This window comes from Calonectris borealis, chromosome 7 (assembly GCF_964195595.1).
Source record: "Calonectris borealis chromosome 7, bCalBor7.hap1.2, whole genome shotgun sequence".
NCBI lineage: Eukaryota > Metazoa > Chordata > Aves > Procellariiformes > Procellariidae > Calonectris > Calonectris borealis.
The window spans coordinates 35,870,009-35,887,422 of record NC_134318.1 but is presented as its reverse complement, the minus strand read 5'-3'; the positions used below and the strand labels follow the sequence as shown (position 1 = coordinate 35,887,422).

Here is a 17,414-nt window from a genome sequence, read left to right as displayed (position 1 = left end):
TTAAGAGCTACTTTTAAGCAAGAACTGTCCCTATCATGCTTTTAAACTGCTAACAACAGAAAGCCCTGACATCCTTCTGTCAACATTTTCCTGAACCACAAATTGCTCACGCATTAGAAATTCACTTGAAATGGCATAGAAAAGCTGTGAAGTAAATGTATTCCTGAAGCCTGGGTCTGCAAGCCAGTGTAATTTCAGAAAACACCATACAGGCTAAAAAGACAGCAGATGCAAGGACTGAATTTAACTATAGATGATAACTCAATTTATTTTCTCTGTAGTCTAGTAATCCAATAAGTCTTTAATGGTTTCGTAAATAAACAGATGGATGCCATCAAATGCCACAGAATGATAAATCTGATTGGTGTCTGTATAATTTTGGATAGATTTATCCCAAAAATAGACAGTAGAAGCATCTTACCCCAAGAGTGTGATAAAATAAATGTGGGAAGGTAGATTATGGGCAATTGCATTGTCCCAGTGATGAATGAAACTTTCCCTGATGGTGTGACTAAGAATCAGGACAGGTCTCAATGTAACTCTTTCTAGTGGAACATTAGAACAGATTTGACTTCTGTTGATAAAATAAAAGATGCTTCTTTTCAAGGAATTCAAAGTTAGACGAAGGAGAAATAGGTGATGGGACCCCTGCTGAAAGATTTAAATCATATATAACTTTATTTTTGAAAGCTTTATGGTTCTAATTTAACTGTAAGCCATCTGCTCCACCTAGTATGTGTTGACTGAATATAAAACCAGACCACCAATTTCAAATAGGAAGCGCACTTATCATCCAGTGTGTCACTTGCACAGGGATTTGTTCACTTTACCTAATTTTGTAACTCTAACTAGACATCTGTTGAATGTTCAAAGTTTAACAGTAGAAAATTAAAATAATCATCTTGGTTTTCAGGAGGAACATGGCCAAATAAGATGCTCTATTAAGGTGAAGCTGTACATTCATATGGGCTGAATGCAGACAAGACAGTCCCTATTACTGCACATTTTCTATACAAGAAACACTGGATCTTTGTGTCAATATCAAGAGAGTAGAACAAAACACTGCTTAATAGCATTACCTGATCACCAATGTTTCCATTTGGTGGAATAAATAATACTAGTGAAATTCTTTTTTCCATGAGATTTCTATTAAAAATGACATAAGTATTACATAACCTTTCTCAGCAAAATTCTCAAGTGAAAACTTCACGTTTGTTAGGTGCCTTTATCACTTTTCTGGGTTTGTTTTGGTTTGGTTTTTTTTTTTCCCCCTTTCCTTGTTGGCATATGTATAGTTCATGTCAAAAGAAGAAAAGCACTCTACAATTTCTTTCGACTATGGAAAGCTAAGCCTTGCAGAGTGCCTAAGGATCTGCCCGGGAGACAATCAAATTTGAAGACCTAACTTTACAGAACATTTTCTTCTTCCTATTCATGAATTACTTTTCTTTGTACATCGTATCAATTTTACTCTGACTCTCCAAACCCTACTAATCCTGTGGCTTTCTCATTACAGAACAGGCAAAAAGAAAAAACAACACATCCAGTAATACAAGTATAGGATTTCACAGCCTAAAAAAGAAAATAAGACCAAGCTCTGTAAACTACCACTTTGGTTAGAGGAAGTGATTATGGTGAGGAAATTAGAGCTGTGAGAAGAAAGGGGCCAAAATTTTAAGGGACAGCAGTTTCCCACCCCTCCACATGGAGCCCATTGGCTGTCCCTGTCATTTGACAAGGTAGGGAGCACAAGGTCCTGGCTACCATAAATCTTGCCCAGACCCTCCAAGGGACAAATCACTGCTAAAAATCTGTCCCTTTCTACATCAACAGAAAAGCACGCTGTGCAAAGTTACTGCTGACCTGCAATACATTCATCACGAAAATTCTTGACTCTTCCCTGATTTCCAACAAATTCTTTATAACTATGCTATATGGAAGCCAATGACCTTCTAAAGGAAGGAGGCCATGCACATTTTTTAAATTCAGAAACCCTATGAAAATAGATAAAAAGCATCAAGCGACAAAGGAGGCTGTGTTTTAGAGGTAAAGAAATGTAAGATTAAAGTAAGAATTGCTAAAAGTCAAACTGAGTTAGACCTTGCAAAGGTTTATTAAAACAAGCATCTAAAGATTTTCACTGTATAAATAAATAAGAGACCAAAAAAAAGAAGACTCATTATGTAGAAAGAATGAGGCGGAGATCAAGTATTTTCTAGATACTGTCCCAGGCGTGAATTATTTGATGGTTTTCAAGGAGGGAGATAATATTTATCAAAGAAGGTACCATCAACATGGATAATGGAATGAGGATATAGAAACAACAGACGTTTTATGCATTGACATTAGGGTAATCAGAACACTAGTTCTGTAAGAATACAAGAAAACAAAGGCTGGTAACAGGGAAATTTAATAATCTGTCATGTCAAATGCAGTGGCATACAAATTGAGAACAGTAAGTGCTGTTTATTTCATACTAAAATTGTCTAGATTCAAGAAAGAAAAAATTATTCAGTTCTTTATTGATCTATTAATCAGACTCAGCTATATGGCACTTGGCAAGAAAGAATAATTAAAGACAGGTAAATGGAAAATGGGTCAAAATGCATCAACATTTCATCAAAGATTGTGCCAGACCAACCTGATAGTTTTCTACAATAAGTTAACTGATTTTCTGGGTAAGAACATGCGGAAGATTATCTAGATTTCTGAAAGGTATCTTATACTGTGGGAAATTATCAACAGACACAAAAGATGAGAGGTTAGTACAGGAGTTAAGGAAAGTAGACAATTGCATGAAGGAGAGAAAATGAAGACTAGTTTTGAAGAGGAAGAAGGTGACTGCTGAAGGTATAGCACAGCAACAAGAATCAATGCTTTGACCAGCCTTTTTTAATATTTTCATTAAAGAGCTTGGCATAAAAGTAGGAGTATGCTGCTGAAATTCAATCATGGCAAACATTGGTATGTATCAACAATACAGAGAAGTAGAAGAATATAAACCAGAAAGAGATGCATGACCTCAGGAACTTGAGGAATATAAATGTACTCAGATTCAACAGTGCAAAATTCAAAGCTATGTATTTTGGAAACAAGCCGAAACTTATGCACTAGAAGTTAATTGTTTGAGAAAAAGAAGAAAGGCAGGGATGTAAGAAGTTGGCCACAGAATGACCGAGTTGGAAGCGGGGGAAATTGTTTAAAAAAAGTAAAAGTTAAATGGGACACAGCAAGGAAATGTTAGTGCCATTGGGTAAAGCCAGATGGGACTTCCCATGGCACTCTGAGTACAACCTGGTCATGCAAGGTACAAAAAGCTGAACTGAAGCTGAAACTGGGACAGTGTTACAAAGGTATTCAGAAGATTGAAGAACATGTTTAAAGCAGACCTCATTTGCTTTAGCCTGGCAAAATGAAGGTGGAAAAGACATATGGTTGCTGTGTTAAAACATTGTGGGTGATAGATGTCAGGATGAAAATAGGATAACTCCTGAGTACTTCAGCTGATGGTCGGCAGACAGGCATGGTAGAAGGATGAGGTTTCTTTCCCGGTTAGAGCCTTTGCTTTGAACGTTTGGGTTCTAGTGTGTCTGTTCACAGCCAGAAGCTTAGGACCATGAGCATCCGTCATTGCCTTTCTATACCCCATGATGAGTGGAGAGAGGAAATCACCAACTTGCCATCTGGATGCAACCTGAAAATGGCTCAGCCAACCCCCGTGAACAGTGGAGGAGATGTACATGACTGTACTTACATTTCACAATGTTCAGAACTTTTACAGCCTTGTCAGACATTCTTTCAGTTCCCTTTATGCAATTAAAACTGCAAAAGCCCCCCCCCAAAAAGCCTATTTCTGATACTCTGGAGGAACATGACAGCTTTGGTTTGAACAATGAATAACTAGTTGTCAAAGAAATGTTCATGGTATTTAACAGTTTTTATTAATATGTCTCATTTTATTGAGTCCCTGGCAGGAAATCCAGTGATAAAGTTGTAAAACAATCATCTCTAGTGCCTCTGTTCTCTTCTTTTTCTTTTCTTTTCTTTTTTTTTTTTTTTTTGTTCCCCAGTTGATAGCTCTATAGTATGCGGTTTTTACTGTCCAATCAATAAGTTACTTTTGCCAAGATTTGTGGAAGACACATTGCTAACATTATACTGCATGCTCTTCATATTAAAGTGTTTATGTCCTTTTCAAATAAATTCTTCAGAATATAAAGGAATCAAGATTCTATGGCTAGAATGATGTAAAAAATAATTCACAAGAGAACCACCTAAAATTCTTTAAAAGACCAGACAAGATCAATATCCACCTCATTCTTCATCACTTACAAAGCTTACCATGCTAAGAACCTCTGTGGTTTTCAGGTAGACTTTACCCTGCATGTTGCAAAAATAATTGCTTTGGGTTTGGGCTGGAGGAGGGGTGGTGGTGGCTACTGGGTCTTATTATCTACTTTGTTTTTGCTATTGCCATAAATATTTTTTAAGTAATCATCAGCACCATCTGCCACTTACCACTGTGTTCTTTTCACAGTATCGATACTATAAACACAGTCTGCTCCCTCATTTGATGCAGTGCAGAAGAATGGAATTAAGCAGAAAATAGTCACTCCAAAAATAGGCCTTACTATTTTAAAAAAAACAACCCCTTCAGTAAAATGATCTTCAGAATAGATTATTTCAGTTTCCACCAAGTCTTAAAGAGCTATTTTGCTAAGCATCTCCAGTTAACTAAAAAGAACTCCAGTTTTTACTTCTTTTGAGACCATTGCACTCGACAAACCAGTCTCTCAGTGTCAATAAGTTGAAGTTACTGCTTAATATATTCATTAGGAGTTTAGTTTTAGTTGTAGTCATCAAACTCTTACAAAGACCATTTTGATTTTCTCACAAAATTTCAACTTTTTCTATTTTTTGAGCATTTAACTGGCAGCATATTGGTAACTAATATGGAGTATCCCCAGTGCAATTACTAAAATTACATTTCTATATGAAATGCTCTAATCATACCTTAGGTTAGTGAGAAGGATTAAACTCAGTCTTCACACAGTCTAAACAGTAAAGGTAAACTTCCAAAAAATTCTGTTTCTCACTGAGTCTTTTAAAATAATCCACCTTATCTGCAGAGCTTCTGTACGGCCATGCACCTTTGCAAGCTGAGCTACGTGAATCGTCACTGTGATTTCCATCATGGAAGCATCATTCGTATAATGCAGATGTATAATATTTTCTGGAGACAGTTTTTTTCTAGGAATGGTGAATTATATGGCACTGTAAACTCTACTTTGGTTTTGATTTCAGCCTGATAAAATGCCTGACTCACCCCTGTATTTTAACACAAGTTCTAGACATCCATACTGTAATACATAGTTTGGCTTATTTCCAGCTGCATGTTGGCACTTCAGAGAAGATTAATAGAATTGAGATTTTTTTCAATATTTCATAGGGGAAATCTTGTTATTTATGATTGGGGGCAGTGTCCCTTCTAGGGGTATTGTGAAGTTGGTTTTGCTCAGTGTTTTTATAATGTTTTCCCTGTTTACATGTCACTTTATTCTACCTAAATAATATTGTTAGATTATAGATATAAAACCTACTTCTTTGGTGCATCAGTAAAAACCTATGTCAATAAAACAGCAAATAATGAAAATAAGCCAATAGTCTGTCTCCAGAATTACAAAGAAGGAGAAATGATACTCAGTCTAGGGATTGGTACTCGTACAGAACAAACAGGATGATGCAGAGAAATATGTTTGCTTAAATACACATGTGGGATGCCCAGATACTACTTTGATGGGACTAATAAACGGGCTGGGAAAAAACAGAATGCAGAACTATGTTTTATCTACACTTACATCCTTTCACAGATTTCCTTTTCTCTTTTGCAATATCACTTTTAGGTTTCTTGTTTATATGTTTAGGAGTCTAAATAACCTACCAGTTATTAATAACTTCCCATTTCTACCTCTACATCCCACTTCTCCCAACATTGATTACTCATGGTCTTTATTCACTAAAGCCTGCTATATACATGAATAATTAGAAGTCCCACTTGTAAATGAAGGAACAAGAGAAATAAAGCCTTTTTATATAATTTCAGTACCTCTTCTCTACGTTAAGCTCTTCTCTTTCCCTGGTTCCGTTTTGCTTTGTTTTTGACAGTAGGTATTAGTCTATACATGCCTTCAAAATGCTGTGTGCAATACTCTATAAATAGTTAATGCCACATTTTATATAGCATGAAATATATACTTAGTGTAACCATTATTCCCAAACAGATACCTTGCCAACGCTCCTCTCTACTAGCTACCTGACATTATACCATACTTATAGCTCTTGAACTCGTAAGTCGTTGTTTTCCAGTTTGAACAGAGACTACACAAAGGACAAACAAGATTAATGATCTGGCCTAGTCCTCTGCTCTAAACAGAAATAAGCCTCAAGCCCTTTTTTTTTCCCCTCTTTCTGAGTATAAGAAAAGGTCTACAAAGAGGTGAAATACTGTACCAGAATGTGTAAGTCTGAGAAGACAAGGGGTTAAGTGGTCCTTAGCAAATGAGCCTCTGAAGTTCACTCTTGACTCTTCAGCCTCACTGCCGCTGTGAGGCAGGAGCTTTTCAGTAGGCACACGGATATACTTGCTAATGCAGAATCAGATTCAGGTGTTTCCCCGTATTTCTCTTGTCTTTTCCCTTTGAGTACATGAGAAATGCTAGACCCCTCAACATGCACACACAGACCCTTAAAAATGTGTGCTCCATACATCACACTGTACAATTCAATTTAAATTCTTATTAACTTTTTCGTTAATTAGTCTTGTATTTTCACTCCTTTAGTATTCTGTAAATACCCTCCAAGATGAGAAAAGGCCATAGGAGATTCAACACAAAGATACATAATATATGTGCTCACAGTAACCATCTTCTGTAAGTCTTAATTACAGTATATTTTCATCAACAACTTTAACATATTTCTACAAGAAAATCTTTACTTATCTTTGTAGCCCTACTGACTTTCTTTCACAAGTATGAAGGGACTTAGCAAGGAATGTTTTTGTAGCAGGTAGAAATTCATGGGACTTACTCGCCCCTCGTGTATGTCTGCAACTATTTCACAGCATACTGAGACAAGTACACTTATGAACCTATTTCACATACGGAAAACCCTAATCTATGGTTTTGTTTCCAAGGGTCAGAACAATTGAGCAATATCATTAAATATAACACTTTTTGTTAAAACTATTTGGTTTTTTCATATTTATATAATGTGCCTCTTGTGATATGTATTACCTTTTTTTGTATTTTATTCCGAGAAAATTAGAAATGGAACCAAGAAAGGCTTGTTACTGAAAACCGCCATCCAGAGCTAATTGTCTTGTAGAACACTTAATGAGTTGTTATTCATTATGATGGTGAGTACAGGGAAGGCAGATGGCATGGTAATTTTATTGATTCTGTGATCCTACTGTAGCTTGCTGATTAATTAGGATTGAACGCCACAGTTAGTGTGTCCAGAATTACATGAAGTTCTGTTTTGATACAAGGATAGCAGAGAGTAACTTTCAGATAGCACTGTTGGAGAGGCCTGCCCAACATGAAATTTTACTATCTTCATTTATATTTGTAGCAACAGAATATTGCATGCAGTCTTCCAGGATGTACATTCCACAATTTCCATTGCAAAATTATTTCCACTGAAGTTGCTCTGTTAATGATTATATTTTACTTAGTTCTTGATTTTAATTTGCAAATGTCATTTTTGACTATTAAGTTAGATTCACCTCACCTCGTCATAGCCATCTAGATGTTAGATGTCCTCTATGGTTTAATAGAGAGATACTCATACATGTACACCTTCAGAGACCATTCAGCTCACTGTCTTGATAGGAAAGCACCTTTACTGGGTGCTCTACCGCTTTTACCTGCTTGGTAGATAGGGAAATTTTGCTGTGTGAAAGTAACATAACCTGTAAATTATTCACAAATTACATCCCTTGATTCTGAATTATTTTGAAACACTCTAATCTTCTCATTTCTCTTTGTGCTTTATTTACTGGCCTTATCCAAGAACAATGCAAACATCATAGACTTTTATAAACTTATTGTACAATACCTTGATACCTCAAAGTGCGGGATTTAGTTGGCTTTAATAATAATGATGACATGATCACTGTTCTTTTAACAGAATTTATCACACTGCCAAGCTATTCTTTCTGTATTACCCAATATATTACCAGAGCTGTATGAAGACCTTGAAGGAGTTATTCTTGGTCTTTCCACTGCTGGTAATTCATTGGCACCTTTTTCTGCATTAAGTAATTTATATGTTATCCTCTGGTTCTTCTTTTTTTTTTTTTTCTGTCTAGCTTGTTCTGTTCAATACCCTTTAAGATGTATAATTTAGTTCTTTCTAGAAATCAGGTTGCAGCTGCTCTCATTATTAGATCTCCTTTGATATTAAGAAGAGTTTAAGCTATTTAAAGCATGGGGTCAGACACTACAGCAATAACAGACGATCTGTAGCTTCCAATGTGTCATAAAATCTGTAAGACATACATGTGCATTGTATATTATAATCTGCCCACAAGCATTTGAACAAGTGATTTTTCTGATATGCACATACATTGATACATGCATACTAATATACACATGAATTGTACAGAGAATTGCCATTTTTTTGACCCTTTGAATTTTGATCTGATTACTCAGGTACAATGCAGCCAATGAGACAACTGAAGAATGAGGATGCCACATGTTGTATCCGTCAATCCAAAATTGAGAAATTTAGTTTTTATCACTGCTAAACTTCCTTAATGTTTTTCATTGATCATTCTAATTTATAATGTGGTCCTAATTTCTGCCTTAATCCAAGCAAAATTTCATTTAAAAACAGCTGTTACTCTAGAGAAGTATAATTGAATTGTTAGGATCCTCTTCAAAACTTACACCTAAAAGAAAATGTAAAGTCTACTGTGCTACACCTAACCTACTATGATGGTAATATTTATTGACTTTCCAGATTTTCAGGATGTTTAATTCGACAAATTGTTCCTTCATTGAAAAAGTCCCTTTTTAAAGCATGAGTCACAATGAATAGTGGATTTTTTTTTTAATAAATTCATTTTTAACAACATTTTGTCTGAATCTACATGACCAATCTGTATAAAACCAATCTTAATCCACGTATTAATTTTAAGCATTTTAATTGTGTCAACCTAGCTGTTATTTGTATACTTATAGGATTAGCACTTAGAACTAAACAATGCTGTTGAAAGTCTGTAAAGTTCTGAGTATTTTCTGCAGCAAGTAGAGAGCACTCAGATCTCCACTGGGACATATGGTGTCTCCTAGGGAAGTTTTTGCGTTGCATAGCCTTTGGCCAAAGGCCACCATCTGTAGTTTCAACTTTTCTTCCAGCTGCTGATACAGGTGAAGTATAGAACATATGCTGCAGGAAAAGTAACCTTTACATTAGTTTGTTGGGGTTTTTTAATATTCAGAGATATTTTTCAACAAAATATTTGCAAATGTAAACCTTGAAAACAAGGAAAACTCATGTTTGATCAAATTCAGATCTTAAAAACTTAGGAATACAACTCTCAACTCCAGTAGAGCGTAGACTAGCTATTTGTGGAAATAATTAGCTTTCTTGATTTTGGAGACAATGTAATGCAGAACAGTACAGGCATTTCCTTCCTATATTTCAGACATATGTATATAAGAAATGAAACCCATGGTCTCCCATTTTGAACTGAGAATCGGTGTCGTTGACGTATCATTTAAACAAATATGTTTGACACGCCGTCGGTTTTATCCTAGAATGATCCCAATGAGCTTGAAAATGGTTATATGCAAGTAATAGAGGATTCTAAAATTACTTGGCAAGACATAATTATGGAACACACTACTTCCATCCACCTAAATATCATTGTTTTAACCTAGCTTAGGTCATAAGAGAAACCAACTGCATAGCAAACATATGTCTGCCGCACAAAGCTTCCACATCATTTCAAATAACTTGGCACAGTTCACAGCATCTGCTCCCGGGAAGCCCAGGAAAGAAGCAGCAGGTAGTGCTGCAGGACAGGAATGAAGTGCATTAGTAGAGCTACAAGTATGCCAACAAACTTGCATAATAGCTTCTGCCTAGACTATGCATGGTTACATAGAGTGAAAGCAGTCCATGAGTACCAAAATTCATTACACACAAGAAAAAATGATTATAGCAATATAATCTGATATAATCTAATGGTTGAATCAGCATGGTTGCACACCTCAAGCATTTCTATTTGCTTTTGACCCTGAACGAAGTGAAAGTTGTGGGACTAAAAGTTTTACATATTTTTGAATACTAAATGGCTGACAAACACCATAATAACAAAAGGAGGAATAGCATTTGAAATATAAGCCCACAAAGCTGATGGAAGGCAAAGTAGTAAGAGGACAGAGCAGAACAGGAGGACACAACACGTGTAAAAAAGAGGTGTATTCTTTCATAGATTGAGAAACATTCAAAATGACATATCTGCTGTGTTGTTGAACCCAACTCTTGTTTCAAAAAGCCTATTCAGTCCATGTTTTACACACAACAAAGAACAGCAATTACTTTTTAAAAAAATGAATATAGTAAATAGAAGCTGATTATGAAGTAACTAGATAAATACTATTATGAAGTAACTAGATAAATACATTTTTACTGCCAAGAAGCACATCATAGGTAAATTTGAGAACAACATAAAAAAAACATTTTAAGGTCCAATTTCAACAATTACTTTTAATTTCCTTTCATAATGTTTTTCCTTATTGTAAGACTATAAACACCTTCGTTTCTTTTTCATTTCCTTAAAACATGAACAGGGAATACGCTAAACATCCTTCCTGCCTCATTGCTCTCTTTAGAACATTTACACTTATATACTTCTTCCAGGAAATGTATTTGACAAAGCATCAGTAACACTTTTATTTTCATAGCACTTCCAGAAATGATATTCCAAGCCATAAACAGCATTTTAAGAACTAAGTCCTCATCTCAGGACTCAGGGGAAAAAAAAAATAACACACCCCCCCCCAAAAAAAAAAAAAAAAAGAACTAAAAAACCCAAATAAATAACAGATAGTCATCAGACCAAAAGGAGGAGAAAGAACACTCAGCTGAGCTTATTTCCAACATAAGTCAACTGAGTTTGCCCTCATCATCATTACTCAATACTTTTTAATCTTTTAAATGGATTTTTGAAGGTTAAAAGGATATCTTTTTGGCTCTTAATAATAAAAGTTAGCCTTAAAGTATATTTTCTGGCTTATAGGAGCATTTTGGGCACATACTGTGCAGCTTACTGTTCATTACAAAGGTGTTCATTTTGGCAACAACCCCGGAGAATTCTGAAATAGTAAACTGGTGATCTGTGCAGTGCCACATACTGCCTAAACTTTGCTGTTATGATAATTTTGTATCATATCATTGTATGCAATTATTTAAAGGATTAAAAAAGTGTATTTATGTACCTCCTGTTCAGGAAGTATTTTATAAGAATGGCTATAATGGTTTTGTACAACGATCTAGCATAGATCAGATAAGGTAGATTGCCACGAGAAGTGCTTCCAGATAATGCAAACGCTGCTTTAAAATGAGCTGGGATCCTTTCCAAAGTGAACACCTTCCTGAAGCAGACACATTCACTCACACAATCCCAGGTTTCATCTGACCGACGTTCTGGGAAATGCTGAAATTTCAATTGAATCCTGGACAGCCCAGCATTGGAATTCATAGTGCAAAGGAACCTAACCAGAAGTTAGTGCACTAAACATCAACTTGAATGGAGGATCCTCCCTGGTATTTCCTATATAGCCTCATTTATAGCAACTTGAACTGAAACCATAGAAGTGGCTGCATATGAAATTTTTTTGCCCTGAAAGAGAGTGTTGAAGCATATCGGTATGCACACGTATTGTTTCAGGAAGTCCTAATGAGATGTGCCATCGTACACCAGCCTAATTTGGTCACTGGGCTTTTATGTGGGATACCACATCAAATTCCAAACAAAAATTCTTCATTAGTATTGGCCCTAAACTTAACATCAACTTGACTGAGTGGCCCCTCGTATTCATCTGATGTGCCATTATTTTGGATCTGTGTGGGTGCATTTGTCCAAGTAGACTGCCTTGACGAGGACAGACATGGTGTTCACCAACACAAACCTTACCTGACTGACCAGGGGGTGGGACTCCTGATGATCCTCTGGGCAGACATAAAAATACCGTGAGGACTGCGGCTCTATTTCCTGAACATGGCTCAATGGCAATTGGTTTAGGAGCACCCTGAAAAAGGAAGATACCTATGTAAAATCCAAGATTTCCATTGCATTTTTACTTGTACATCTTTAACTTATTTTAAGGTTCACTGTAACAGTAGAAAGATTTTTTCCTAATTAGTTCTTTGCATTTAAACAGATTGTCCTACCCATGTTAATTGACTTAAAAATGGGCTTTAACAGCCCACACTGCAAATCTTATCAAACAGAAAAAACAAAATTATCATAAAGACAACGAAATTATACTTTTTATTTTATGGCTCACTAAATTTAGTGATATCAACTTCTTAAAGCTTAGAAAACAGCAAAACCTTTTGGTATACACACTGGTATCTGAGAGTACAAGAATTTCCCCTATTCTAATAAGAAATACCCATGTGAAAGAATTGTGCTTCAACAGCATCCATTACCTAGCCCTCCTAGTGCCAAAACCATAAAATTAGAGCAAATCTATATTATATACAGATATATAAAGATAGCAAATCCCTCCTGAGTTTTGCAGACCAGTAAATCTGTTTTCTCTGTGTCTGTCCTGGTAAGCAAATAATTTCTTTGAGGCAGAACTTTCTTGGATTTTTTTGCATACACAGGAGACAGGTTACTATATTTAAATAAACTTAGGAACTCTCTGAAAATGTTGCCTGTGTGATTATCATCTTACTTTGTCTTATATAAAGCTATGATAATAGTGGTTTTGCTGGCAGGAGGTATGTGCTGTTACCAAGCATCTCTTTCTTATTAGCTATATAGATCTTTTAATTTGCAGTTAGCTTTCGACTAAATGGTTGCTGCCATATCATTCTCAAGTTATCAAGACCGAGGACACTAGGAGCTAGAAAAAAGCAAAACAGTCTACAAAGCCATAGAATAATAAGTCTCTAATATGACAATTTACAATGTTTCCATATTTACAAGTTTCCATGTTTTGTGCTCACTGAGAGATAGACATTTCACTTTTGAGAGCTTAAACATTTAGTCAAGCGCTAAAGATATTTCTAAAAACATTAGGTCAAAATCAGCATAAGCATTTGTTTCTTTTTTTTTTGTTTGTAAATTTTTAGAATGTCTGTCATGTTCCAAGGCAAAATACAAGTTTGATGTTTTGATTCAAAATTCAAAGCCATAAAACTTTCCATTTACATGCAAAATGCAATGTATATATAAACGTCAACTGATTCGAGTATCCTAAGAAAAATGATAGTTTAGCCAAGTTAAATACACTGCAAAATACTAGATATAAAGAAAACAAAGGCACTTCCATCATGTAAAGCAATTATCACTTTCTATTTTTCTACCTCCAAGTAACAAACATTTACTACTGCTCAGTGAAGATAAGAGAAAGAATACAGCAATAAATCGAACAATAGATAAATATACTTATTTTTTCACTTCATGGTCATATTTGAAAGGCATTTCTGTAGATTCATTTGAGGCAATAGCATTAAAATAACTTGGGCAAGGAATGTCATTTAATTTAAAATTGCCATGACATAATGAATGACAACTTATATTCACTAAAGCCTTACCAAATGATGAAACAGAAAAGTAAAACCCCAAAAGCTTCAGCTAAAACCAATAACTTTTTAAAAAACAACATAAGAAATATTTTCTAAACTGAGTGCACTGGATTTGTAGCATTTAATTTTTTTTTTTTTTTTAATGTATTGGCTCAATGTAGGCCAAAGGAACAGATGAAGAGAACAGATTCTGAACTTGTGTAAGCTACTGTATGTCTGTTGACTTCCATGGATCTATTATCAGCAAACCATTTAGACAGGCATTGCTGGATGATACGATTCTGTAGTAAAAGCAATGCAGAAAAGGGGGAAAACAGACTAAGAACCTTACTAATATTAGCAGCATTGATTTCACATGCACAAAAGTAGTACCAGTGGATTGTTGGAAAAGAAAGGTGTGGGAAAATTTTCTTAATAAGGTTTCTTTGACTTACATATGTTGAAGGGCAATGTAAAAAACCATACAAAAATAGTAGTAATTCTTCGGATCATAGCATTTAATATAGAACAGGGTCTTGATGGGGTCATTCAGATTAGCAGCTAGTCTTCGCCCCAGGTGGTTTAAATCTAATCAGACAAGCATAGGTATAGAATAATATAATATAACATACCAGCACTGACAGCAGTCTGGTGTAGACCTCTGTGCTTACTTCTCCCACTATTACATGCTTTCATTCACTCCTGCCTGTTGCACTTTCAGTTGTCAAAAATCTAAGGCTTCCCACCTGTCACGCACTCGTATCACACCTCCTGTTGCACCTAAATACATGCCCCTTCATTCCAGCATTTCTACCTATATCTCTCTTCCCAGCGATCCCAGACAGGGATGCAGCTCCGTGCCAGTTAAGTTCAACGCACTTCGGCCCCGCCCTTCGTACTTCACCCTGCATTGACCCTGCTCCTGCACCTTCAGTGCAAAATAGGCTTTCCAGCTCTAGGCAAGTTCCTGCAGCAGGAGTTGTGAACGGAGCAGACCAGGTGCTCTTCATGTCCATGGACAAAGTGCCATAAATTGTGGAGACGGTTAGCCAGTGTCTCTTGTGCACTCACTAATATGGTAAATAGATTTTACAAATAAATATCTTTGCATGGGATGTCATGGACCGTCTTCCACTATATACTAGAACAAGAGCACCTGAATCCTTATACAGCATTTGCGATTAAAATAGTTGGTGTTACTAATGCAAGCAATAGAGCATTTAAGTCATCTTTCCTGGTTTGTCACAACGGCAAATCAAATAACATGATTCCTTTCTATTTGAAAAGGCAGACAAAATGAAATCTTCATTTTAAAATGTAATTTGAAATACAATTTATGCAGACACATAACTGAAAGGAACAAATTTACCATTATGCCTTTTAATTTGGTGAATAATTACTTTATTATAAATCAAAATGATGATATTTTCTATTGCTGTGTAATATAAAACCCTTCATTAACAGGCCCCGTCCTTTTCTGTTTGAATTTTACACTAATACTTTTCAAAACACAATGGGAGGAAAGCAGTTCTGATAAATATTTTTCAGAGAACTTCATCCAAAAATCAAATACAGTAAGAATTTTCTATTTGTGCTTATTTGTTCTTTACAGAACATTATGACTGAAAAAGCAGATGTCTTATCTTACCTCACATCATTCAGATTTGCTAGCAAAAAACCACGGAAGCATAAGAGCAAATGATAATAATTTAGATACCCTGAAGTTTGTCAGTTGTTTAAAGATAAATACATAACCATGAATCAAAGTTATTTCACAGTGACATAACATGTTCTCTGAAATGTGCCATTTATCACGCATTTTCCACGGCTTTTTTGGGAGAGATAAGGTACATGTTTGTTTGCCCAAAGCACTTAGCTACCATGATTTACTTGCTAGAATTATCTTCCCACCCACCCCCCCCCGCCCCGTACAGAAAGTGACTTATGTTTTTGCCAAAAAGCACAAATGACAATCACAGAGTTAATAAAACTTTATCAGTGGAAGACAGAATAAACAAACACTTCTTTATTAAACAACCTTTTACTCTTAGATTCCCTTTCTTACACACACTATGACAGAAAGAAAGAGGTATGTCAGTTGGGAAGGTGAAAAAGAAAGGGGAAGAAAACCGGGAAGGAATAAAAGGGTGAAAGAGCATATATTATTATTGATGGCGAGAAAAGAAGAGTAAGTCAGTGGATGTAGAAAGGGGGAAAAAAGTGGAGAGGGTAGGGAATAAAATAAAGAATAACAAAAAAAAAGAGATAAGGTTTTATCCACAATTTAAATGTATAGTCATATATTTATTCACAGAAAACAAGCATCAGAAGTCATCTTCCTGGGATCCCACATTTTTATCAGAGAAAAGGTTCTCCATTCTCCAGATATTTTTTCTGAAAATCCTACAAAGACCTAAGCAAAAACCAAAGTCCAGCTGCCTGGGTGATTTTATGAGGAATTACGGAGCTTTGGGAAGATTCTTTGCTCACCCTTGATCTCTTTCTAAAGAAATAAATTTTGGCTGGATTTTTTTTCCTATACAAAGGACAGATGACAGTACTACCTTTACTGGCATAAAAACATATGTCAGTATATACCATATTCATACCTGTATTTGTTCCTAAGTAACTTAAAATATTTGTTTCTAAGTAACTTAGCACAACTGTTTTATAATGACAAGCAAGTAATAAAACAGCTTTATTTTTTATTTAAGTATTGAAAAACCCAGAAAACCTTGCATTGTGTTATTTGGCTGCTTAGGAGCAACACAAATGAGCAGCTTTAAGAGTCCAGACCAAGAAGAAGCTCGGAAGTGTATCCTGTCACTCTTGGTGGGCAGGACGGGCAACAGAAGGCACCAGCAAGGAGATGTGACAAGAGCAGAACCCAAGGATGACTAAGGGGATGTTCATGGATCTGCTGTAAGGGCTTAGAACCTCACTGGGGAAATGCACAGAAACTTTAGCATCGATTCTTATCTATCAGTGAAAATATTTAATACTGTGAATACGGGAAGATGGAAAGTGTAAAGTGTTTTGGCTTTATCTGTATTCCAAGAAGTGGTGTCTCACAGAAGTGCTATAAAACTTTGGATTTTCAGTACTAAGTAATATCTATATATATTTTCCGTTCAGCATTCTAAGTTAGGTGCATCCAATTTTTAAAAGTGCATTATTATACCATAAGACAAATAGATCACGTAAGACTAAATGGCTCCAAACTCATGCCAAAAAAGCAATTAGAAAATTGAATCAAGGAATTAAGGATTAATGTGAGCATGTTACACCTGTCAGCAGTAATAAGTATTTTGACAAGAACAGAATAAAGTTTGACAGTGTGCACAAATACAGATCTGATATATAAATCAAGTATTAAAATGCAAACAACTATGCATTAATCACTGTAATGTTTCTTAACTAAAATGGTCTTAGTACTACTTACGAGAATACGTTATAAATAAAACTTCATCTCTTTTTCTTAAAAAAACAGCTTGACTTATACTTTTTGTTTTAGTAATAAATGATGCCAATTTAAACTTAGTTTTTAATCATATTATTAAAACAGAATTAGTCTGATGAATTCCACATAAACTAAGATTGAGGGC

The 17,414-nt window shown here is 35.5% G+C and overlaps 1 protein-coding gene across 1 annotated transcript in view; it reads right to left on the bottom strand.

The window, feature by feature from the left end:
* Nucleotides 1-17,414, bottom strand: part of ATRNL1 (attractin like 1) — a 543,008-nt gene that overhangs the window by 41,362 nt on the left and 484,232 nt on the right. The window contains exon 28 of the mRNA XM_075155134.1: nt 12,206-12,320. Within this exon, the coding sequence (XP_075011235.1) occupies nt 12,206-12,320 (115 nt within the window). The remainder of the gene's footprint in view (nt 1-12,205; nt 12,321-17,414) is intronic.